At 35.4% G+C, this 21,907-nt stretch overlaps 5 protein-coding genes and 1 long non-coding RNA gene across 6 annotated transcripts; 4 read left to right on the plus strand and 2 right to left on the minus strand.

The window, feature by feature from the left end:
* Nucleotides 1,148-2,728, plus strand: LOC104717954 (probable cysteine protease RDL6). The gene is made up of 4 exons (XM_010435591.1): nucleotides 1,148-1,786; nucleotides 1,872-2,107; nucleotides 2,212-2,355; nucleotides 2,463-2,728. The coding sequence occupies exons 1-4, from the start codon at nucleotides 1,324-1,326 to the stop codon at nucleotides 2,682-2,684; spliced, it is 1,065 nt and encodes a 354-aa protein (XP_010433893.1). The 5' UTR covers nucleotides 1,148-1,323; the 3' UTR covers nucleotides 2,685-2,728.
* On the plus strand, nucleotides 3,390-5,292 carry LOC104717955 (protein PHLOEM PROTEIN 2-LIKE A8-like). The gene is made up of 5 exons (XM_010435593.1): nucleotides 3,390-3,944; nucleotides 4,051-4,153; nucleotides 4,231-4,359; nucleotides 4,462-4,546; nucleotides 4,624-5,292. Exons 1-5 carry the CDS (start codon nucleotides 3,451-3,453, stop codon nucleotides 4,776-4,778), a joined length of 966 nt encoding a protein of 321 aa, XP_010433895.1. The 5' UTR covers nucleotides 3,390-3,450; the 3' UTR covers nucleotides 4,779-5,292.
* LOC104717956 lies at nucleotides 6,020-8,599 on the plus strand. Its single transcript, XM_010435594.1, has 4 exons — nucleotides 6,020-7,173; nucleotides 7,226-7,881; nucleotides 7,966-8,275; nucleotides 8,365-8,599. Exons 1-4 carry the CDS (start codon nucleotides 6,343-6,345, stop codon nucleotides 8,479-8,481), a joined length of 1,914 nt encoding a protein of 637 aa, XP_010433896.1. The 5' UTR covers nucleotides 6,020-6,342; the 3' UTR covers nucleotides 8,482-8,599.
* On the plus strand, nucleotides 10,193-11,910 carry LOC104717957. Its single transcript, XR_756329.2, has 4 exons — nucleotides 10,193-10,337; nucleotides 10,530-10,626; nucleotides 10,832-10,905; nucleotides 11,149-11,910. It is a non-coding gene; the product is annotated as an uncharacterized LOC104717957 (long non-coding RNA).
* Nucleotides 14,073-15,576, minus strand: LOC104717958. Its single transcript, XM_010435595.2, has 6 exons — nucleotides 15,176-15,576; nucleotides 15,026-15,064; nucleotides 14,882-14,920; nucleotides 14,707-14,753; nucleotides 14,480-14,602; nucleotides 14,073-14,391 (listed from the first exon to the last, which is right to left on the minus strand). Exons 1-6 carry the CDS (start codon nucleotides 15,344-15,346, stop codon nucleotides 14,244-14,246), a joined length of 567 nt encoding a protein of 188 aa, XP_010433897.1. The 5' UTR covers nucleotides 15,347-15,576; the 3' UTR covers nucleotides 14,073-14,243.
* On the minus strand, nucleotides 16,563-20,449 carry LOC104720163 (probable polygalacturonase). The gene is made up of 7 exons (XM_010438119.2): nucleotides 19,980-20,449; nucleotides 19,141-19,261; nucleotides 18,882-19,056; nucleotides 18,722-18,792; nucleotides 18,392-18,638; nucleotides 18,144-18,309; nucleotides 16,563-16,965 (listed from the first exon to the last, which is right to left on the minus strand). The coding sequence occupies exons 1-7, from the start codon at nucleotides 20,394-20,396 to the stop codon at nucleotides 16,669-16,671; spliced, it is 1,494 nt and encodes a 497-aa protein (XP_010436421.2). The 5' UTR covers nucleotides 20,397-20,449; the 3' UTR covers nucleotides 16,563-16,668.

Raw genomic sequence — 21,907 nt, forward strand, 5'->3', positions numbered from 1 at the left:
CTCTATCACTTGGTTTGATGTATTTCACTAATGTACTCGTATAATTATTGTAAGTTTACTTTCGGTGTAGGTGTTACTCGATGCAGGAGGCACATTTTGTATGAACCAAACTTTGGAATTAATGGAATAGAGGTATTTAAAAAAAAAAAAAAAAAAAAAAAANAAAAAAAATTGGATAACAAAATTAACAAGGAAAAAAAATGGAACTTAATTGGATAAATCTTTTAACTATGGGCCAGGCTAAATCGTGATAAGGCCTAGACTTGCACCATACTCAATCCTGGAGATGCATCATATAAACGGGTCATAACACTACTTTAGGGGGAGGTATTGGTTTAGGATTTAGAAAGAATTTTAATGACTTTATGTTCTTGCTGATTGTTAGAATCATAAAAAATTGAAAGCTAAAAATGAAGGATTCTAAGAAATTGTTTAGGAAGTTTTTTAAAATCTTGATGATTTGTTTTTTCTAATCTTGTAAAATCTTTCTATTTGATGAAAGAGTTTTCATGACTTTTGTTATGAAGGAAATGATATAAAATCCTAAACCAATAACATAAAATTTGAATTCATTAACAATCCAAGATTTTTTTGTTTTACTTGAATAACATAAAACTTTTAATGACTTTATAAAACTCTTAATCCAATAACACAAGATTTATCAAGATTTTAGATAACTTTTTACAAATCCACAACCAATAACACCAAATTTTTAAAGAGTTTTTAAAAGTCTTGATTGAATAACAACATATTTTACCTAACTTTTAAAGTCATTAAAATTCTTTCTAAATCCTAAACCAATACCTCCCCTTGCTTACTGCCATGAACTTCCCTCAATTCATCATTTGATCGGGCTGTGTATTGCTCAAAGAGTTCCTAATCGAATTTTCTTTTATTATTATGGTAGCTTTGTCCAGCATATAAAGCTGCCATTTACTGATTTGGCTATATTTTGAGACTGTATCAAGTAATAATATAATCTAATCCTTGTAATATACATGAAATAATTGTAGATCCTATCTCTATTGATGAATGATGATATGGTAGAAATATATCTTTACTTAAATAACTGTCTTTATTCTTTAATATAATCTATCCTTAAAAATGAATTCCCTAATATTTATTTTTCTGTAGTATATAGAAAACAAAATCCAAACTTTGACTCAAAATTTTGAAGATACTGTATATGGAATTTATTCCTTCTTTCGCCGTCCTCGGCCATGGACCTTCCCGTCACCAACTTAACTACCATAAAACCCATATTTCATTTGGCTCTGACCATTTTGTAACATCTCATAATCATTAAGAAGAAAATACTTGCAAATGGGCTTCGTTAGACCTGTTTGCATGATACTCTTTTCTCTTTTGATATCATTCCTTCTTTCGCCGTCTTCGGCCATGGACCTTCCCGTCACAACCGGCGGTATCCCGCGACGGAGCAACGAGGAGGTTGGGTTTATCTTCCAAACGTGGATGTCGAAGCACGGGAAGACTTATACAAATGCTCTCGGAGATAAGGAACGGCGTTTTCAAAACTTCAAGGACAACCTCCGTTTCATTGACCAGCACAATGCTAAGAACCTCTCTTACCGTCTTGGTTTGACTCAGTTTGCTGACCTAACCGTCCAAGAGTACCAAGACCTATTCCCTGGACGCCCTATACAGAAACAAAGGCCCCTCAGAATTAGTCGTAGGTATGTACCACTCGCCGGAGATCAGCTTCCTGAGTCAGTTGACTGGAGGCAACAAGGTGCAGTGTCGGAGATTAAAGACCAAGGCAACTGCAGTGAGTATTTTTACTTGTCTTAACATACATACCCAAATACTCCTAAGGTGATATAGGCTTACTTGTAATTTTTTTTTGCATGTAGATAGCTGCTGGGCATTCTCAACTGTGGCAGCAGTGGAGGGTATAAACAAGAACGTGACAGGAGAGTTAATATCATTGTCCGAGCAAGAATTGGTCGACTGCAACGTGGACAACCACGGTTGTAATGGAGGCGGCCTAATGGACAAAGCTTTCCAGTTCCTTATCAATAACAATGGTCTTGATTCAGAAATAGATTATCCATACCAGGCCGTTCAAGGCTACTGTACCCGCAGAGAGGTTCACCTATATATTAGAGCTATCGTAACTAAAAACACTCACATATATATAAATGCTTATATACTTCAGTACCTAATTCCAATTTTTGTTTTTGGTACGTTTAGTCTACATCAAACAAGATCATCACTATTGATAGCTACGAGGATGTGCCAGCAAATGACGAGATTTCCCTAAAAAAGGCGGTTGCTCACCAGCCTGTGAGTGTTGGAGTTGACAAAAAATCCCAAGAATTTATGCTCTACAAATCGGTATTTTTATCCCACCTTTAAAATTCATTGTTTTTGGTTAATTGAATCCGAATATATCAATTAATCAATAAACTTGTATATATGTTTACATGTTTGATGTCATTCAGGGTATATTTACTGGACCATGCGGGACAGATCTTGACCATGCAGTTGTTATCGTCGGGTATGGTAGTGAGAATGGTCAAGACTATTGGATCGTGAGAAACTCGTGGGGTACGGTGTGGGGAGAGGCTGGCTACGCTAAGATTGCTCGTAACTTTGTAAATCCAACAGGTCTATGTGGGATTGCGATGGTTGCTTCATACCCTGTCAAGAATTCGACTTCCTAAGCATGAGATTAAGTAACCATGTGTACGTTTGAGTATGTCTAATGAGTTTGTCCTAGCACTTTTAAAGGAAACTGTAATGAGTGCATGGAAAATTTTAGATGTTTTATTCAAGATGTGCCAGACGGCCCATACTATTCCCATTTAGTAAAAAAGGCTTATTAGGCACTGCATCATCATCATGATCCTTGATATATAGCATATCATTTGGTCGTTTAATGCAGATTAGCGTCCAATATCGGACCACGTCATCATTTAATTTAATATATAACATATCATTTTATCAAAGATATAGTAAGATTGGTTGACAAACAACATATTGTAAAGAAAGACTCGATCGATAAGAGCGCGAACTATTATTGTTTATGAACAGAATCATTGATTAAATATTTGGTACGTAGTACCATTTAACTATTTAACCGATATCCATGAGCATATTTAGCAACACTATGCTGCTCACCTAAATCAATTTTGCTTTGTCTTCTTTTTCCCACGTTTAGTTTGTTTGACTAGGACATCATAAAACAGATCAAGGATATATATTAAAAAAAAATTACATAAATGGTGTTGTTTCCTAGAAAATTAGATGGTTAAACGCGTAATGTGAGGCGGGTCAAAGTTTAATGGATAAATTTTGATATACTATTTAAGTAACCAAGGTTAGTTAGTGTAAGTATAGACTCTTTTGGTTGAATTAATTATCTTTATCATTCTCAAACTTTGTATCCACTCTAACAATCATAGAGAGATCCAAAATAAATTGTTTAAGATGGAGATTACTAATTACAATAAGGATCAAGTGTTCATCAGTTTCCGTGGGAAAGACGAACGGAACGGATTACTAACTCATCTCAAACAGAAGCTAGTCGATCGCAATGTGAAAGTGTTCACCGACGACAATGTGACTGGACAACGGCTCCAGAATCTCTTCGGACACATCCGAAAGTCAAGGATCGCGATTGTGATCTTCTCCAAGAGCTATGCAGAGTCAGTTTGGTGTCTGGACGAGCTGGTGATGATCAAGAAATGCATAGAGACTGAGAAGCTCAACGCGGTCATACCAATCTTCCATAAGGTGAAGGTTTCAAGCGTCAAGAAACAGAGCGGGAAATTTGGAGAAAAGTTTCTAGCTTTGCAAAACTCTTTGCTTGCTGAAGAAGTTAATAAGAAGAAGATTAAGCTTATTAATTCCAGAATCAAGAGATGGAAGAAAGCTTTGAAGATCGTCACTGGAATTGCTGGTTTGACTTATGACAGGAAAAGGTATGATTTGGAACATGACCAAAGTGTTTTTTTTTTTTTCCCAAATACTTGCATTGACTTAAGTGTTTAGTTAAATACATCTTTAACTTAAACTGTTTGTTTGCAGTCCTGAGTTAGCTTTCGTGGAGAAAGTCGTTGAAAAGGTGAATATGAATCTAGCAAATATTGCAACAGAGGAAGGGCGTAATAGTAGTCTAGAAACTAGTGAGGTGTGTTCTTAGTTCCTTAATTACAGGAGTAGCCTTAAAGCAGATATGGTGGTTAAACTTAAACCTCTTTATTGCAGGCATCACTAGGGAGACAATCAAACCAGACTATTTATAATGTCAATCAATTAAACATAAACATCCAGCTCCATCGTTCAAAGAGCTCGGAAGCTTTGAGACGGAGCTATAATCCTGAAGGCCATAAAAAGGTCTCTCTCTCTTAGTGTCTCTCTCAGAATTTTTTGTTTTTTGTTTTTTTTGTCTAATAAACTTCATCAGTACCTGATAGCTACGCTTTTTGACCGATACAGAGTATTGATTTGAAGCCTTCGTCTCCTACTCTTAGACGCACTGCCTCAGATCTTGACCATAGAGATCAATATGGCCCATTTCCTTGTAAGCTCAGATCATTACATAGACCTGCATATGTCGCCTGGATATTTTAATAACCACTTGACTTTAAAAATCGACAGTTGAAGCGCTCATGGTTCCAAGGCAGAACGAGAATCAACTGAGCATTGCCAATATTTTCCCCAAAAAAATGAAGACGTGGGACAACTTGCATTTCGTCTCTGCGTTACTGTTCGGAGCTTTGTTTGTCTCTTATATGTTGCGGAGCAAAAGATGATTCGAAAGAATCGCGGAAATGAGACTTCCGCCGCAAGCAACCGAGCGTCTGTTTTATTTTTACTTGTTTCTTAAGCAAAGCCTTTGTTCTCCCGTCTTGAGAGATAGTTTTTACTCTTTCTAGTTCATATCAATAAAATCGAAACTGTCCACAGGGGAAATTTTTTGGGGGGGTTTACAGAGCAATAGCAGGCAAAGAAAGAAGAATAAGGAAAATTTGACTTTGAAGACTTAACAGAAGAAGAAGCTGCAAATAGAGAATGCTAGAGTAGAGGTTGATCAAAGAGATGAAACTAAGTAGTGAGATATGATGGAGGATCCAGTCTTTGCTCTAATGAGTCTAAAGATTGTTATTGGATCACCTAGTATGCATGAGTAACACCGAACGGCAAAGTGCGGTAGCAGTGTGATAACCTTAATCATGGTCATAATGTACAACGTAACACATATGTATATATATATATATATATATATATATAACATGACCCTAGAATCTCAAATCCACGACCACGAGTTCGCAAATCTGGAGACAATTTTGCATAACTAGATTTTGATGCGAAATTTGTTGCAAACAGTCACAATTTTTTTCATTTGATTTTGGTTATGAGTTTTTTTTTTTTTTTTTTTTTTTTTTTTTTTTTTTTTTTTTTTTTTTTTTTTTTTTTTTTTTTTTTTTTTTTTTTNTTTTTTTTTTTTTTTTTTTTGTGTGGGTGGTGAAAGTGTGTGTAGTTCTGTTTGGAGTCCCAGTGTCAGTAGGTAACATGGTTAATGCAAATACTACTTTCTAAAATATTTAATACCAGTAATAATAATTTACTAAGCTTTAGTTAGTACTTAGTAAAGTCTATTATAAGTGTTATTATAAGTTATAAGTGTTACTGGTAAATTATTATTACTAATCTAATCTCTCAAAACTTATAATAGACTTATTACTTAATGGTAAGCTTATCTAAATGATGAATTGATTATGTTTTGTTTTAGTTTATGATTTTAGTTGTTGCTTCTACTAACTTATTTGCATTGTGAGATTAGATTAGCAAGTATTTTTAGCACACCTCAAACTCTATCAATTTTTTTTATAGATAAAACTGCTGTGTGATTATAATTTTTGTTTTGTAATATTCTAGTAAATGAAACGTTCATTATACTGTATTTGGTTGACTTTTTCCTGTCACTCTCCAGTCTCCAACCTTTTAGGTTATATATGATAGAACAACTGTTTGGTTTTGGATTCTCCCTAAACAAGCAAATAGATCCAAAATAGTCTTTGTGAAAATTTATCAAGTGTAGCAATTTCAGCTAGCTGTACCGTTTGTTCATCTTTTTTTATTTTTAAAATGAAACATTTCAGCAGAGTTATTGTTGCTACATAAATGGACCCATGTGCACGTATCACCCGCATCTGGACATTTGGTAATAAAAAACTACGAAAACCTGAGACACTTTTAGTGTTTTGACTTTCGATAGTTAACATCCAAGGTATAGTACAATACACCTTCTCCTTGTACAATCAATCTCTGTGTATCTTCAGTCTTCAATATTCATATTGCAAACCATATCCCAAAATGATGAACTCTTCCGAGTCTCAGAAGCCTCAAGTGTTCATCAATTTCAGGGGTAAAGCTCAAAGAAAAAACCTGGTGAGCTTTCTAAAGCCAAAACTAGAGGCAATCAGAGAAATCAAAGTTTTCATGGACGAGGACGAGATTAGAGGGAAGCCAATCACAACACTCTTCGAACGAATCAGAGAGTCAAGTATCGCACTAGTCATCTTCTCAGACAAGTACCCCGAGTCATGCTGGTGCTTAGACGAGCTCGCTGAGATCAAGAACCAAATGGACAAAGGATCTATTGTTCCTTTTCCAATATTCTACAAAGTGAAACCTGAGTCCGTCAAGAACCAGACTGGTCCCTTCGGTAATAATCTCCTCAAGACTGAGGATACAGTTCGCAAAAACGTTGACCGGAGAAACAATAGGTCAATACTTGAAACAGAGGATATGATTTGGGGATGGAGGCAAGCTTTAGTCTCCGTAGGCGGCATAATGGGGGTAACTTATAATCATAAGTGTGACGCCGATTTCGTTGATGATATTGTGGTCCAGGTCAAGAAAATGTTATTATTAGCCTATTCATCTCCAAGAAATGGTCTTACAATCATAAAGAGACCTCAGATGCATCCTCAAGAAGAAGTAACGTCGTTGTTACAACCTCTAAACCTTAAGAAATCTGATCTTGAAGATATCAATGGCGTGGTTTCCCAAGGCACTGATCGTTTGGTGTTTCTTGACCTGATCTCTCTTCAGAATCCTATCCTTACTCAGCGACTAATGGAGCTAGTTCAAGCTAGGAAGATTCTCTTGGTGTTGTTAGGATCTCTAGAATACTACAACGATGTTAGTTTCCTCAAACCCTCAAAAAAACATTTCTCTGAATTGTTGTTGCAAGTTAATTCGTATTATTGCTCTGCAAGGTTTTACTTTTGACCGTCTCTTTCTGCCTAAAAAACCTCAAGTAAGCTACTTTGATGTGGTAGAGAGTAATGACAATCTGCGTAATCCCCAAGTAAGCTACTCTGATGCTGCTTTGACTTGCTTGTCATTCTTATGTAATATACTGAAACGTAGTGAAATGAAAACCGACGACCATCCATCTCAAAGAGTGTTCATCGGTCTTGGAGAAAAGCATCTAGGAAAGTTCGTAGTGACCTCATTGAAAAGAGAATTGGAAACGAACCAGATATTAGTGTACTATTTAGAGGATGAGACGAGGAGCAGGATACAAGAGTCAGGGGTTGCAGTAGTCTTCTTCTCAAATAAGTACCCTAAGTCAGAAAAGTGTCTTAATGAGCTCGTTGAGATCAAGAAACTGATGGACGCAGGGCAAATCGATGCCTTCCCTGTTTTTTACGGCTTGAAGGATGAACCAGTTAGAAAACTGAAGGGATGTTTCCATAATAGGCTTCTCAAGATAGAGAATGAAGTGCGTAACAACATCAGGACTAGAGATGATAAGTCTGTGATTGAAACTGAAGCAAAAATCTGGGGATGGAGAGAAGCGATCTCGTCCATTGCCTCAAGACCGGGTCTGAGCTATGAACTTAGGTATACAAATATGCATGTGTGTGTGTTGCTTCTGTGAGCTACGATCTTGTTCATTGCCTCACTACTGAGCTATCTTTTTTGCAGCACTGATGACGTGTTCGTCAGTGATATCGTGACCAAGGTCAAGGAGCTATTTGCCTCTAGGGAGAAACAGAAGACAAAAGCAGCAACAACACTAGTCAAGTCCCCTGATGCTGACTTATTCTACTCAAAAAATTCGTTTTTACAAGCTTTAAACCGTGACATTACAGATTTTGAAGGCTTCACAGATATCCCCAATGGTCTTGTACTTCTGAGGCTTAAAGGACAGACTAATCTAGTGTTCCTCAAACTGAGTTCTCATGAAAATCTTGTTCGGTTTCAGAGTTCTGAGTCATTCAAATCCATTACAGAGGTTTCTCTCCAACCCTAATTTTCTACTCTTAATCTAAAGAAACTTTTGTGGCTTCTCAGGACTTTCTTTAAGTATTCTTACTCTTCCAGGCTTTTGCAATGAATCCTTTGGGTGTTATCAGATTTGACGAGCTTTCTCTGGCCTTGGCATTAGAGTCTTATCAATATCAGCAATGGTCTTATATGCCTACCACATTTAATAATTAGTATGCTTTAAGTATGTGTGCTTCATCTTAAACTAGAATTAACAGATGATACAATTTTGGCAGAAAAAAATGTTTTCAGATGGATTTAGTTGGAGAGATGAGGCTAATAAAACACTTCTTCTTTGCTTCCTTGGGTATCAAGTTAATCCTCTGTTTTGTTTCCCTCATCTAATTAAGAATATGAACGGATATGTTAAAACCATCTACGTGTATATGCTACTTGTAATTTCAGATCGGTGAAGCCTAACTAGTCAACTGCGATCAAACAAACATATGTTTCAGAGTAGAGTAAGCCTTAATTCCCTAGTTACCAAACAAATTGATCCTTTGGTACGCATTTGTGGACCGCGTTATATATAAACCACTAGATTAAGACCATGCTAGAGCATCGGTTGAAATTCGTTTTATTTCTATTGTAATTTTTATATAAAATATAATTTATGTGATTGTTTTAAAAAAAAAAATGGCTAAAACATTATGCAATAAAATCACATGCTAAATATGAAGGCTTGAAAAAAAACACCTATTTTGTAAGTTTTATATAGTTAATGTTTCTAGATAAGTACACGTGCTATAACACTGGTTAAATTTTATTTCGTAATCTATATTGTAAACTTGTAACCAATCAATCTATCAATTTCGTAATCTATCTTTAGTTAACGTTGTGGTCTATCACTAAAATCTGTAGAAAATAAATTTGTAATAATGTGTTTTAAGATCTTTGGAAATAAAACAACGTGATATAGGATTAAAATCTTCCGAAAATACAGTTTGGAATATCCATGATTTTATTTGTTACCATTAATATATCAATTATCAATTTGGAATATCCTTAATATTTAGGTGTAACTATTAATATTAATATATGGATTAATATATAACCTATCTATAACATATTTGTAACCATTTATTAAAAATATAAAGTCTACAAAAACTATGTTGTGTACTTCCCTTTTATTAAAAACTAGGTTCGGACCCGCACGTACGTGCAGAGTTATGTTTATAAACCAATTTATTTTAATAGTTATAATCAAACTTATACTAATTGAGATTCTAGTTTGATTTTTGGTTTAGTTTATTAATGTTTAAAATTTTGAAATAATAATGGTTACACCAAAATTTTAAAATTCGGAACAACATAATGGTTGGACTGATAACAAACGAAATCAATTGGTTAGATTCTATTAAATTTGTGAACTATCAAATCAAATATATATAACCGTTAACAACGATGAAACCCGTTTGAGACAAATACGAATATTTAAGGGTGGGCGTAATTCTTTTTTTGTTTTGTCATGTTCCATCATGTCCTACACATGTTCTCAAATTTTGTTGCATAAAAAATACATTCCCAATATGGGACATTTTGAATATGAGAAAATTTTGTATTTTTGATCGAAAAGAGGATGGTACCGGACGAAAACCTACATTCTCAAACTCCCGTATGAACTAAACATAAATATAATTTGAATAATGATATATGTCACCATTGTGACAATAATGATTTGGCAAAATCTGTATTATTTCATACAATCTATTACTACTATTGAATTTGTAATTTTCACTTAATTTGGTTGAAATGTGTACATTTTTGTTTTTGAATTGGTATTTGGATTCTTACACACTTCTCGTTTTTTTTTGTATGGGTATTAGATCAGTCCATTTAGTATTGTGAAGCCCAAAAACATCAGATTTTTCTGAGAAACCAAATAATAATTAAAAAAAAAAAAAGCAAAAACATTTTTCTATGTGTTGATTCATAACTTTATCCTCTACTGATCTTCATGGCTGATTCACACGAAATTGCTCTGACTAAGATCTCCGATTTACAATCAGAGGTTTATTGACGGCGATAAGGTATTCCCTATTCAAATTTGCCATTTGTATAAAATTTGATATTCTTCTGAGATGCAATTTCTGATTTTGTTTGCCCTAAATCCGGTAGCTGCAATTTCGTGTTTCTAAAAAGGGCTTCTGTGTAATTTGTCTCAGTTTGTCTGAAGCGATCTCTACTCATCACCGTGTGGTTTATATGTTGTTATTGTTTAGGTATGTATCGAAGAATATGAGTCTGATCAAGTTGGTGAAATATGATTTGAAGGATGAACAACCTTTCTAAATTTGGGGACCAATTTTAGCCTATACAGTAAGCGAGATCCATAATTTTCAAATAGAAACAGATTCCTGTAAAAATTGAAATTGTTTTTGATTCTACTGACCAATGGTGGAGTCGTATAGAAGATTCATGAGAGAATATAAGAGTCTCTATATTCTATCTTACTACTTCATACCATTTTTTTTTACCTTTTTATCTATTTGCTAAAACAAAGAATGATCTATTTGTTGTGAAGGTAAAATCTGAACTGAACATGCTTATCAACAATCATGAATTTGTGGCATTGTTACTTACGAAGGATCAATAATAGTAAGTTTTCATTATCTTTTCCCATATTGCACGCAGTGTTAGTACGAATTTATAAAACTATTAGATACAATAATATTTGTTGAATTGTGATATGGAAATAAAATTAGACTAATACCTACTTTAAAACAACCAAAATAAAACATGATTCCGTACATTTCTCTTATTTTTTTCACGAAAAAGAGAAGTACACTTAAAAGGACTCTTTTTTGGTCAGATTACCTGTTTTTTTTTTTTTTTTATCAGGTTTTGAAACTACTGGTCAATGGTGGAGTCGGGTAGAAGATTGCTGATACCAGATAAGACTTTTCTAATCTATCTTACTACTTCTTACCATTTTTTTTTTCCATTTGCTAAAACAGAGAATGATCTTTTTGTTGTGTAAGAAAAGTCTGAACTGAACATGCTTATCAACAATCATGAATCCGCGGGTTAAAGGTTGCACAATGAATATGCTAAGGAAGGACAATCAAAATCAGATAAGTTTTCATTATGTTTGCCCAGTATGTAGTGTATGTTAGTATGAATTTATAAAACTATGAGATATTGCGTGAAATTAAGTTGAATTAAGTCCTTTTTGACTGCGTGGATCTTCATCCACTATGATAATTAAAATAGAAAATAATAAGATTCGTGTCAAGAATAAAATGAATATTAGAAAGTAGTTTAACTTGTATTCTTACAGTTTTATCAGCCAATATCAACTCTAGCTCTTCTCCTGTGTTGTTTGTATACTTATGCTAGTTATGGAGGACTTTCACTTGTACTCTCCACGCTGTCTTGTATGGACGGATATCTCGCAAGAAAGCAAATGATGCAGCCATCTCTCCCGAGTTGTGTTTGGATATGCAATTGTAGGTTTTAATCGTGGGTGTTGTTATGTTTCGTTTGTGAAAGTAGTATTTATAGATTCCAATATGCTTGATGAGCAAGGATTTTACGATGTACTCATTTTAAAGAGAGATTTCAGCAATCAACGTTTTATTAAAACAAAGATTTTTTAAGCAATATTTACTTTACAAATAAGATATATAAAGAATTAATTTTTTTGTCTTGGTGGTGTCATTATGGATGTCTTTAGAAATATGAATTTAATAGGCTGATAATTATGCACTCCACTTTTGAAATGGGTCTTTACTCCATTGTACCATAGATATTTGTACAGATTATAGTAATCGAATGTGAGAGATTATGGCGATAAAATATTATAATATAGCTCGATTTTTTATATTGTACTAAGTGAGTTTTTTTTAATGTTTAGGGACCAAAGTTGCAAAGTAAAATTTTAAATATGCAAAATTAAAAGAACATAACACAAAATATACTTCAAAAATGTATATATAGATATAGATAGCCAAAATGAATAATATTTGGAAAGTACATTTCTAATACAGTATAACTTTATGAAGGATAATTTATTACATTAGAATGTCATTGCAAATATATGTTATAGAAAATCAACTAATAATAGTCATTAAAATATTAATTATGTTTATAAAAACGAAGAGACATTATTTGTTTTTTAAGATACAATATTCAATCAAAAATTCAAAATGAAGATATAATAAGAATTAATATTTAAGTTTACTGTATAATGTTAAATTGTTATTTAATCGTTATATTTATCTTTCGTAATTTATAATACTAAATAATTAATTAACTGGGAGTTTTTGTTGTGTAGTCGGCCATAATTTATTTACCTCTATTGCAAGGTTTGTTTTAGGCCCATTTAATATCAGAGAGAGTGTTTTGTTAGGCCCAAAGTCCAACTCTTATTGGATTAGGAAAATATTGGAGCCGACCAGAAGAAAATTGCCTTTTTTAATTCCTTATTTTCCGGAACGAAAAAAGATTTATAAGAAATCGGAAGGTGTCTACGAACTTTTTTGATATCGACGACGATACAAAAGAAGATACAACAACGATCTGGGTTCGTTCAATCGATTGGGAGAACCCTAAATAGAATATGAAAGAGATGAAACCAAAACCTACACCTACCTCCTGTGTTCTCCGTCGTAACGCGCGACTGCCACCTTCGTCCTTTAGATATTATCAATACGCTACAGGGTTAGTAGTCATTCTCTCTCTACGCAGTTGCCATATTTGCTTCTCCGATCTCTCACCTGAGGAAACAGCAAAGGTTAGGAGACCTACTCAACTAGTCTCTTGGGTGCCCTGGATTTTCTCTCGCAGCAAGCAACAGCTCGGTATCAGACCGCAACCTGCACAAGTAGACCAAGCAAGACAGAATGGATGAGAGAGATAATATATATAGAACCAAATAAAATTCAAGGAGAGAAATGTAAGAGAGATCATTTATTTAGGGGCCGGGGAAGGAGATATAGTCAGTTGTCTTTTTCTATGTTTTATTTTTATAAGATCCACAATTGGTTTGATCGCCGCTGGCGTCAATGAGATGTTGTTGTTGGTGAAGATGTGCGCCTTGCGCTCTTTCCAATTTAAAGTTTCAATCTTTCTCAATCGAGACTTTTTCATTCCTATAAGATACCTTTAAAAAACATAACAACTTCTTCAATATGGATCAACCAAAAAGTTCAAACACACACCTTTGCTGCATGTTGAAGATGAGAGAGACAATGACTATATTGGAAGAATGATTATCTTTATAAATGATGATTTGGTTTTGGATTGAGTTAACAAGAATAAATGTAAATAAGAAGATTTTTGTACGAATCAAGTGTATAAATTTAACATTAGTCGTTCACTCGTTTGTAAATCTGTGTAGTAAGTTCATATATTCAACCATAGCAGAGTTACATTGGTCTCTGAATTTCATTACTACCACATTCCACTTCCACATATATAAACTGACCCATGTGGACTTATTATTAATCGCGTTTTGGACATTTGGTAATATAAAATTATGAAAACATAGAAGAGAGAGACTTTGGTGTGTTGATATTTTTCATCCCTAAATGTCTTATCTTAATCTCAAGAGTCTTCTGTGGCTTCTCATGACATGGTTTTGCTTGGAATCCTTCAGGTGCCATCAGATTGGGTGGACCTACTTTCTTATTAAACTGAAACTGACAAAGTTGATACAAATGTGCCAGAACCGCATAAACATTTAATTTGAGATGGATTCAGTTGGAGACATGGCGCAAAAGAAGCACTTGTTATTTGGTTACTTAGGTATCAAGGTAAGACTCTGTTTTGTTATGTTCTCAAATAATTAATTAGTAATATAAGCGGATATATGCAAAATATATATATGTGCGGTTGACGATTAATATATGCATTGTATCACGATCTAAAAACACCAAAGAGCAGAGATGCTGAGCTTCGTCTAAGAAGAAGCTTTCTAGTCCTCCGTCATCTGATTAGCAGAAACAAACAGGACCATCCGATATTTTCACCATTGGCCAAACCTCAGCAGTAACAACTAGCTTCCGTCCTCCCACTCCACTTCCGTTAAGTTCCAAGGCCTTGTCATTTGCGTCATCTCCGACGATAATAACAGAAGCAGGACTGTTAACAAAAAAAGACAATTAGTAAACTAGTTTTGTTCCAGCTTAAAAGGTTTTTGTCGCAAAAAGAAAGAAAAAACAGAACAAACTTGTTGAGTCCGGGCAATTCAACATTAAGGATAACTCCACATGAACGGAAGTGATCCTTCAACGCCTTCTTGATATCATCCGCAGGAAGGGAGGTCTCGAATCCATCAACACCAATAACCCAACTGCAGGAAAACAAAATATTATTATTAATGTAACACATCGTACATACATCCACATATATTATATATATAAAAATCTCGAAATTAGAAAAGCGTAGTAAATTTACCACTGTTGTCCTCTCGTAAAGCTGAACTTTAACCCAGAATAAGAACCCTAAATAATCCGTACAAAAAGATAATCAGTACAAAAGATGTAACAATTTTGTCACATAGGTAAGTAAAAAATTAAATTTGTGATTATTAGAGAATCAATAAAAAGAGCCACAAGTAGAGGATGATTACCGCCGGGTATGCGTACTCGCCGAATCTCGCGGAAGAGACCTGATCCACGTTAGGTTGACAAGAGATATCAGATGCAGGGATTTGAAAACTACAAATCATTTATCATATTTAAATACAGAATCAAAATTAGGAGAGGATGATTACCACCGAGTCTGCGTAATAGACGAAATTCCCGGAAGAGAACTGTTTCACGTTAATTAGGATGACAATAGATATTAGATATGTAGGGATATTTTAAAACTACAAATCATTTATCATTAGAGAATCAAAGAGCCATAAGGAGAGGATTATTACCGGGAAGCCACCGCTAGGGTACGGCGGTGCGTTTTCCATGCCGTCGGGTAGTTCCCCGGGAGAGTAGCTGTTCACGTTATGCATTGAGAGAGAGAGAGAGAGGTTGACAAGAGATACCAGATTTAGGGTTTTCAGATTTTGGGATTTCAAAGGACTCGAAGCTCTATACATATAATTTATTTCTTTTGTTTTGGGGGCTTTAGATTGAGCAAGCACTTTTCTTAGCTTTCTTGGAAAGAGTGATGGTCTCCTGCTGCCTTAGTCAGAGATACAGATTCCAGTAAACTGGTCTCTCGATTATAGCCAATTGAGTCGGTAGCGTTAAGATTAAACAAAACGCCAAAAACAGTATTATCTAGCTACGATGATATCTCAGATACTCAAGGGCTATAATAGGGTAACACCATTTGTCTCTCTGCCTCTATCCGGGTTCTTTTGTTTCTTTCTAGGAACCTCTCCTCTGTTTTTGATATGTATGCTTATGGATAAGATCACAAGAGACTCCACATGATGTTGATTTGAAGCCTTCTGTTGTCAAAGGAGCTACATGGGATCAGAAGTTATAACATATAAGCCGCCTACAGATAGATGATTGGCATCTCATTCCGCGACAATACAGAACGATTTTACCCTTTGCCTTGTAAGTTCAGATCTTTGAGATATAAATTTCGTAGATTGGGCTAGTTAGTGTGAATAACGACTTGAATTCTTAATCCGGCGGATGAAATCTACCCGGGTCAAAATCCGGTTATCATAAGAAAATGTGACATTCTGAATCAAGAAGACTAAAACTATGTTTGTTTCTTTTACTTGTGTCTTCAACAAAAGCCTCTGTTTTTCATTATCAAACTATACGTTTAGCGATGACTGTTGTCTGCTAGTGTAATACCTTGTTAGGATTTATCTATCTTAATTTAGTTGTACGTCCAAATTGATCTAGTACTGATCCTCAACTTTAGTTCTAAAGAAAATTTGGTCCGATTTCAATGTTCTGACTCATTCAAATTCCTTGAATAGGTTTTTCACCAACCCTAATTTTTCTTTTCTCCATCTCAAAAAACTTTACTATCTTCCCATGACATTCTTTTGGTATTACTACTCTACAGGAGTTTGCTTTTAGCCCTTCAGGTGTCATCAGAATTGAAGAGCCTACTCTGGCCTAGGCATCAGAGTCCATTCAAGAATTCACAGTTAATACAATTTTGGTAGCAAGTAGCAACAATGTTTTGAGATGGATTCAGTTGGAGACAAGACGCTCATAATTGAAGCACTTCTTCTTTGTTTTGCTTCGGTATCATTGTATCAAGTTAAGGTTTCATTTTGTTTTCCCTAAAATAATCAATAATATGGACCGATATGTAAAAGATTCTTATTATTTTCTTCTCGATTTTCAAATAAAGCTTTGTCTGTTATTCAATCAAATCTGTCCAAATTTGATAACACGTTTTACTTATAACCCAAGAAATATATGTGTAACGAAAAAAAAAACATAATCACATATTCCTTCTTCTAGAGTAGCAACGTTGAAGCTTCACTTCATCAATAGGAATCGGATCTTCCGGGAAATTACACGGCACAATCGTCCCCGGCTGCTTCTCCGGCAACAACTGACACGGCGCAGGAGTCACTCCGCTGGTGGAACCAGAAATATCAGTACAATTCCAAAGCACTTTCTTAGGTTTCTTCGATAGAGTGATTGTCACGTTAGAGATACAGATTCCTGTAAACTGGTCTCCTGATATACCAGCCAACTGAGCTGGCATCGTCACGTTCTCCGCTACCATGTCTTGGTAGTTGATGTTCTGAATCACCGGTAACGCTTTAGGATCGTAGTGCTCGTCGGGATGAGAACCGTAACTCCCGGTCATCCAAAACACATATTTCATCGTCTTCATTGTCATTCCTCTTACGTACACATCCTTCACGTATCCTCCTCGTCCAATCGCTGTTTTGATCCTGTAGAGATTTAAATTACGGTATCTTGTTAATCAAACCAAAACCAAACCGGCTGATTTGTATGAACCGGGTGATTATATACCTGATTCCAGATTCAGAGTCAATGGCGACGATATCTTCAGCTCTAACATCTTCGATTCCACCGGACATCTCGCTACCGAGAGCGATCACGGCACTGTCTGGAGAAATGCATGTGAGCCGTCGGATCAAGAGCTGTTTCGTAGGCATGCCATATGCGATTCCGTACTGATCCCATCCACTCTTGACGGCGATACAATCGTCGCCAGATACGATGTAGCAGTCCTCGATCCTCGTGTTGGTACAAGAATCTGATACAAAACCGGTACTATATTAGTTAATTTCAGCCAGATCTTTAGAAAAACCGGTTATTGGAAGTTAAATGAGTTCGTACCGGGGTTGATTCCGTCGGTATTTGGTACCGTGACCGGTGCTAATATTGTCAAACCTTGGATTAATATATTGCTGTATTTTAAAAGAATTAATCAAAACGGGTTTAATAGGTTAAAGATTTGATAACCGAATGGTTCAATCAGGTTAGTTTTGTTTTTTACCTGCTGTAGACAGGGTGAATATGCCAAGAAGGAGAGTTCAAGAAAGTGAGATTGGAGATTTGGATACCATCAGAATGCATAATCTCAATCAAATAGGGTCTTGTGTATTTTAGTTCTCCTCTCTTGAATTTTCCCCACCATGGCTCTCCTTGTCCATCAATTGTCCCATTCTCACCTTTAAAATTCAAAAATCACAACTGAGATCAGTTTGCTATGGTGTATTTTTTTCGGATATTTTGGTTGGTTCGAAAGTACTAACCGGTGATAACCACGTCGGTTAAGTTTGAACCGAAAAGTAGACTGATGAATCTTCCACCATCTGTGTCTCTCCCTCGCCCGTACGAAGGCAATGGCTCTATCACTTCATAGTCACTCTCTTCCTATTAATAACGTTNAGCCAACTGAGCTGGCATCGTCACGTTCTCCGCTACCATGTCTTGGTAGTTGATGTTCTGAATCACCGGTAACGCTTTAGGATCGTAGTGCTCGTCGGGATGAGAACCGTAACTCCCGGTCATCCAAAACACATATTTCATCGTCTTCATTGTCATTCCTCTTACGTACACATCCTTCACGTATCCTCCTCGTCCAATCGCTGTTTTGATCCTGTAGAGATTTAAATTACGGTATCTTGTTAATCAAACCAAAACCAAACCGGCTGATTTGTATGAACCGGGTGATTATATACCTGATTCCAGATTCAGAGTCAATGGCGACGATATCTTCAGCTCTAACATCTTCGATTCCACCGGACATCTCGCTACCGAGAGCGATCACGGCACTGTCTGGAGAAATGCATGTGAGCCGTCGGATCAAGAGCTGTTTCGTAGGCATGCCATATGCGATTCCGTACTGATCCCATCCACTCTTGACGGCGATACAATCGTCGCCAGATACGATGTAGCAGTCCTCGATCCTCGTGTTGGTACAAGAATCTGATACAAAACCGGTACTATATTAGTTAATTTCAGCCAGATCTTTAGAAAAACCGGTTATTGGAAGTTAAATGAGTTCGTACCGGGGTTGATTCCGTCGGTATTTGGTACCGTGACCGGTGCTAATATTGTCAAACCTTGGATTAATATATTGCTGTATTTTAAAAGAATTAATCAAAACGGGTTTAATAGGTTAAAGATTTGATAACCGAATGGTTCAATCAGGTTAGTTTTGTTTTTTACCTGCTGTAGACAGGGTGAATATGCCAAGAAGGAGAGTTCAAGAAAGTGAGATTGGAGATTTGGATACCATCAGAATGCATAATCTCAATCAAATAGGGTCTTGTGTATTTTAGTTCTCCTCTCTTGAATTTTCCCCACCATGGCTCTCCTTGTCCATCAATTGTCCCATTCTCACCTTTAAAATTCAAAAATCACAACTGAGATCAGTTTGCTATGGTGTATTTTTTTCGGATATTTTGGTTGGTTCGAAAGTACTAACCGGTGATAACCACGTCGGTTAAGTTTGAACCGAAAAGTAGACTGATGAATCTTCCACCATCTGTGTCTCTCCCTCGCCCGTACGAAGGCAATGGCTCTATCACTTCATAGTCACTCTCTTCCTATTAATAACGTTAGAACCAACAATTTTTCATAGTTAGCTTTCAAGTCAAACTTATAACATTTACAACAACTTTAGAATAAATTTCTACAAGTATAATCTTGAAAAGGGTCTCTCATATCCTAGGAAATAAGAGTTACATTAGACTAAGGCCAAAAAGTAACAGGTGGCTCAGATTTGGAATCGAAATGGACGAGTGAGATCTTCCAAACAAGTATGGGTCACACACTCTTAAAAGTTAAAACCGTCCAATACTGAACCCCACTACGTTTGCCTATTTGTTGTCTTTGCGTAACCACCACTTTACTCTATACCCTCTACTTTTAGAGTAACGCATTCTAATTAATATAATAGAATAGAACACAAAAATATATTTTTTAATTTTTTTTACAAATCTCACAATTACAAATGTGTACTACTTTGTACACAAACTATTTACTAATTAATAGAAGCATAACTTTTTTTTTGTTTTGTTGGTATAATGAAAAGAAGCATAGCTTGAATGGCCCAACCACATAAGAAGAAGCTGGCCAGCAAATGTCACGTGAATGTTTATTTTGTATGTATGAATTGCAACAACACAAAATTAGCAACAGGAAAAGAATATCATTTCATATAAGACGTTTATGGAGTTTTGTGTCACGGGTGTTCCTAGTTAATTTTTTTATATAATTATAATAGACTAATGAATATTTTTATAATGGTTACATAAAACTTACTTGAGAGGCGAGGATAACAGCATCAGGGTGGAGAAAGAGCGTAAAATGGCTGGTGAGATTAAAGCTTCCGGTGAGCCACCGTCCAGCGGGAACAAATAACAATGAGCCACCGTGGTCAGCGAAACGGCTAAGTTGTGAGACTGCGTCACGAAACGCCGCCGTGTTTGAGGTCACACCGTCTCCTACGGCGCCAAACTCGTCAAGAGACGCTGAGTAAGCTCTACAAGATATTGCTGAGTACTCAAACTCTTCTCCACGACGGTGGCCACGGTGGCGACGATGGCGATGGACCCGATGGTTATGGGAATCAGTGGCTATGAGGTCATGTTCGGCATCGGCGGTTCCAATGAAGCCACCCTCGTGGCTGATGAAGAGAAGGAGGAGAAGGAAACCAAAGGTGGAGAGAGAGGTTGGCATGGCGGTTTTTTCTAGGGGAGAAATGAAAATGATTTTTTTTTTATTCAGAATGATATGAGGAGTTTACTTTATATAAGGGACAATTCTTAAATAATTATTTTATAGCATTATTATTGTTTTTTCATATATAGTAACGGTGAATATATTTTGGAATTTTGAGAGAATGTTATACCATGAAATGTAGTGGAATTTGAGCTAGCGTAAGTAGTTTAATATTTCACAGTTATAAAATATTAAATTATTTTTGGATCATTAAAATAAATAACACTCTGTCAATAATTTGTGTATTAATACAACTATGTCTTACTAGGCGACGTTATCGTCTTATAAACATAACTGAACTATACTATTATTAACACTCTATAGGTAAAGTTTCAATTGATTACGCAACAACAAATTTGGAAAATGCGACCACTAACTTCTTTTGACTTTGAAACCAGCATATTGTAGGATGAGATTTCCCCAATTTGAGCAAATGCGTTGAAGATTTTGTTATTGTCTGCCATCTCTTAAAGATAACAACAATTAAATATTGTTTTATGAGAATAACGTTAATTACCCCAGATCACTAAACATATCAAAGATAATAAATTATGATTTTAGTTAAAAGATCTTGTGAAACAAAACATATATATAAATTAAACCAGATGGTGGATGATAGTAATTATTGTGAAAAATATGAAAATCACTCAATTTCATTGATCGTAATTTTTTATTTATAAAAAAGAAAATCTAAATCTTTCTTATAAGTTAAGAGTTTCAATCCCTACAAGTATTATGGTAAATATTGTTTTATGAGAATGTATTCTTTTTACATTTTACCTTCATTGTACTTTTGAAAAGTGGTCCACCAAAAATAGTATTTCATTACATTCCTCTGTCCTATGTTCTACATTATATGGCATGGATATAGATTATATAAAGTAATAGACTATATATATCGGCTAAGTAAACTATACAACTAGATTCTAGAGCACGGGCTTCCGATCTCCTTCCACTATATGGTTTACTGAGTCACTCCCACCCACCCAATCGAACCTAGCTTTCCTCATTTCTGAACTTAAACATATGATGATGGTACTGCCAATCGAGGCAGAATAAAAGAATTTACAGATAGGTCTGGCAACTACGTATACATAATGAATTATCAATGTACATAACAAGAAATACTCTTTAATAATAAAAACAATCGACCTACCCTTGTTGTTTAGGATTGTGTTTGATTCAACTAGACAGGGGAGGACAACATCTAGCTACTATATATTACTTTGTGTTTCTTAACCGTGTAGTATTTTTCCTTTAACTTGGCACTAATAGAAATGTATCAAAAGAGCAGTAAAATCATACTTCAGACGGTATTTTCGAAATAATGAAAGAAAATAAAAAAATCACACAGAAAATATGCTCTGATCATAATCCAATATACTGTTCAAGGCAGACCGACCCCGTTAACACTCAAAATGATCGCATGTCCTTGGCATATATATGTGAACTCAGATTCTCATTGCACA

The sequence above is a fragment of the Camelina sativa genome, chromosome 10 (assembly GCF_000633955.1).
Source record: "Camelina sativa cultivar DH55 chromosome 10, Cs, whole genome shotgun sequence".
In the NCBI taxonomy this organism is placed as follows: domain Eukaryota; kingdom Viridiplantae; phylum Streptophyta; class Magnoliopsida; order Brassicales; family Brassicaceae; genus Camelina; species Camelina sativa.

What these genes read in the sequence shown, in the direction of transcription:
- LOC104717955 (XM_010435593.1), top strand. Translation starts at nt 3,451, where the DNA reads ATGGAGATTACTAATTACAATAAGGATCAAGTGTTCATCAGTTTCCGT. An exon ending in GTAGTCTAGAAACTAGTGAG is followed by an intron (nt 4,154 to 4,230) that starts GTGTGTTCTTAG and finishes TCTTTATTGCAG; the next exon opens with GCATCACTAGGGAGACAATC. An exon ending in TCAATATGGCCCATTTCCTT is followed by an intron (nt 4,547 to 4,623) that starts GTAAGCTCAGAT and finishes AAAAATCGACAG; the next exon opens with TTGAAGCGCTCATGGTTCCA.
- LOC104720163 (XM_010438119.2), bottom strand. Translation starts at nt 20,396, where the DNA reads ATGCCAACCTCTCTCTCCACCTTTGGTTTCCTTCTCCTCCTTCTCTTC. An exon ending in AACCGACGTGGTTATCACCG is followed by an intron (nt 19,057 to 19,140) that starts GTTAGTACTTTC and finishes TGAATTTTAAAG; the next exon opens with GTGAGAATGGGACAATTGAT. An exon ending in GACTCTGAATCTGGAATCAG is followed by an intron (nt 18,310 to 18,391) that starts GTATATAATCAC and finishes AAATCTCTACAG; the next exon opens with GATCAAAACAGCGATTGGAC.
- LOC104717958 (XM_010435595.2), bottom strand. Translation starts at nt 15,346, where the DNA reads ATGTATAGAGCTTCGAGTCCTTTGAAATCCCAAAATCTGAAAACCCTA. An exon ending in ACCCTAGCGGTGGCTTCCCG is followed by an intron (nt 15,065 to 15,175) that starts GTAATAATCCTC and finishes AACGTGAAACAG; the next exon opens with TTCTCTTCCGGGAATTTCGT. An exon ending in GAATTGCCCGGACTCAACAA is followed by an intron (nt 14,392 to 14,479) that starts GTTTGTTCTGTT and finishes TTTTGTTAACAG; the next exon opens with TCCTGCTTCTGTTATTATCG.
- LOC104717954 (XM_010435591.1), top strand. Translation starts at nt 1,324, where the DNA reads ATGGGCTTCGTTAGACCTGTTTGCATGATACTCTTTTCTCTTTTGATA. An exon ending in TAAAGACCAAGGCAACTGCA is followed by an intron (nt 1,787 to 1,871) that starts GTGAGTATTTTT and finishes TTTTGCATGTAG; the next exon opens with ATAGCTGCTGGGCATTCTCA. An exon ending in GCTACTGTACCCGCAGAGAG is followed by an intron (nt 2,108 to 2,211) that starts GTTCACCTATAT and finishes TGGTACGTTTAG; the next exon opens with TCTACATCAAACAAGATCAT.
- LOC104717956 (XM_010435594.1), top strand. Translation starts at nt 6,343, where the DNA reads ATGATGAACTCTTCCGAGTCTCAGAAGCCTCAAGTGTTCATCAATTTC. An exon ending in CTCTAGAATACTACAACGAT is followed by an intron (nt 7,174 to 7,225) that starts GTTAGTTTCCTC and finishes TGTTGTTGCAAG; the next exon opens with TTAATTCGTATTATTGCTCT. An exon ending in GGTCTGAGCTATGAACTTAG is followed by an intron (nt 7,882 to 7,965) that starts GTATACAAATAT and finishes TCTTTTTTGCAG; the next exon opens with CACTGATGACGTGTTCGTCA.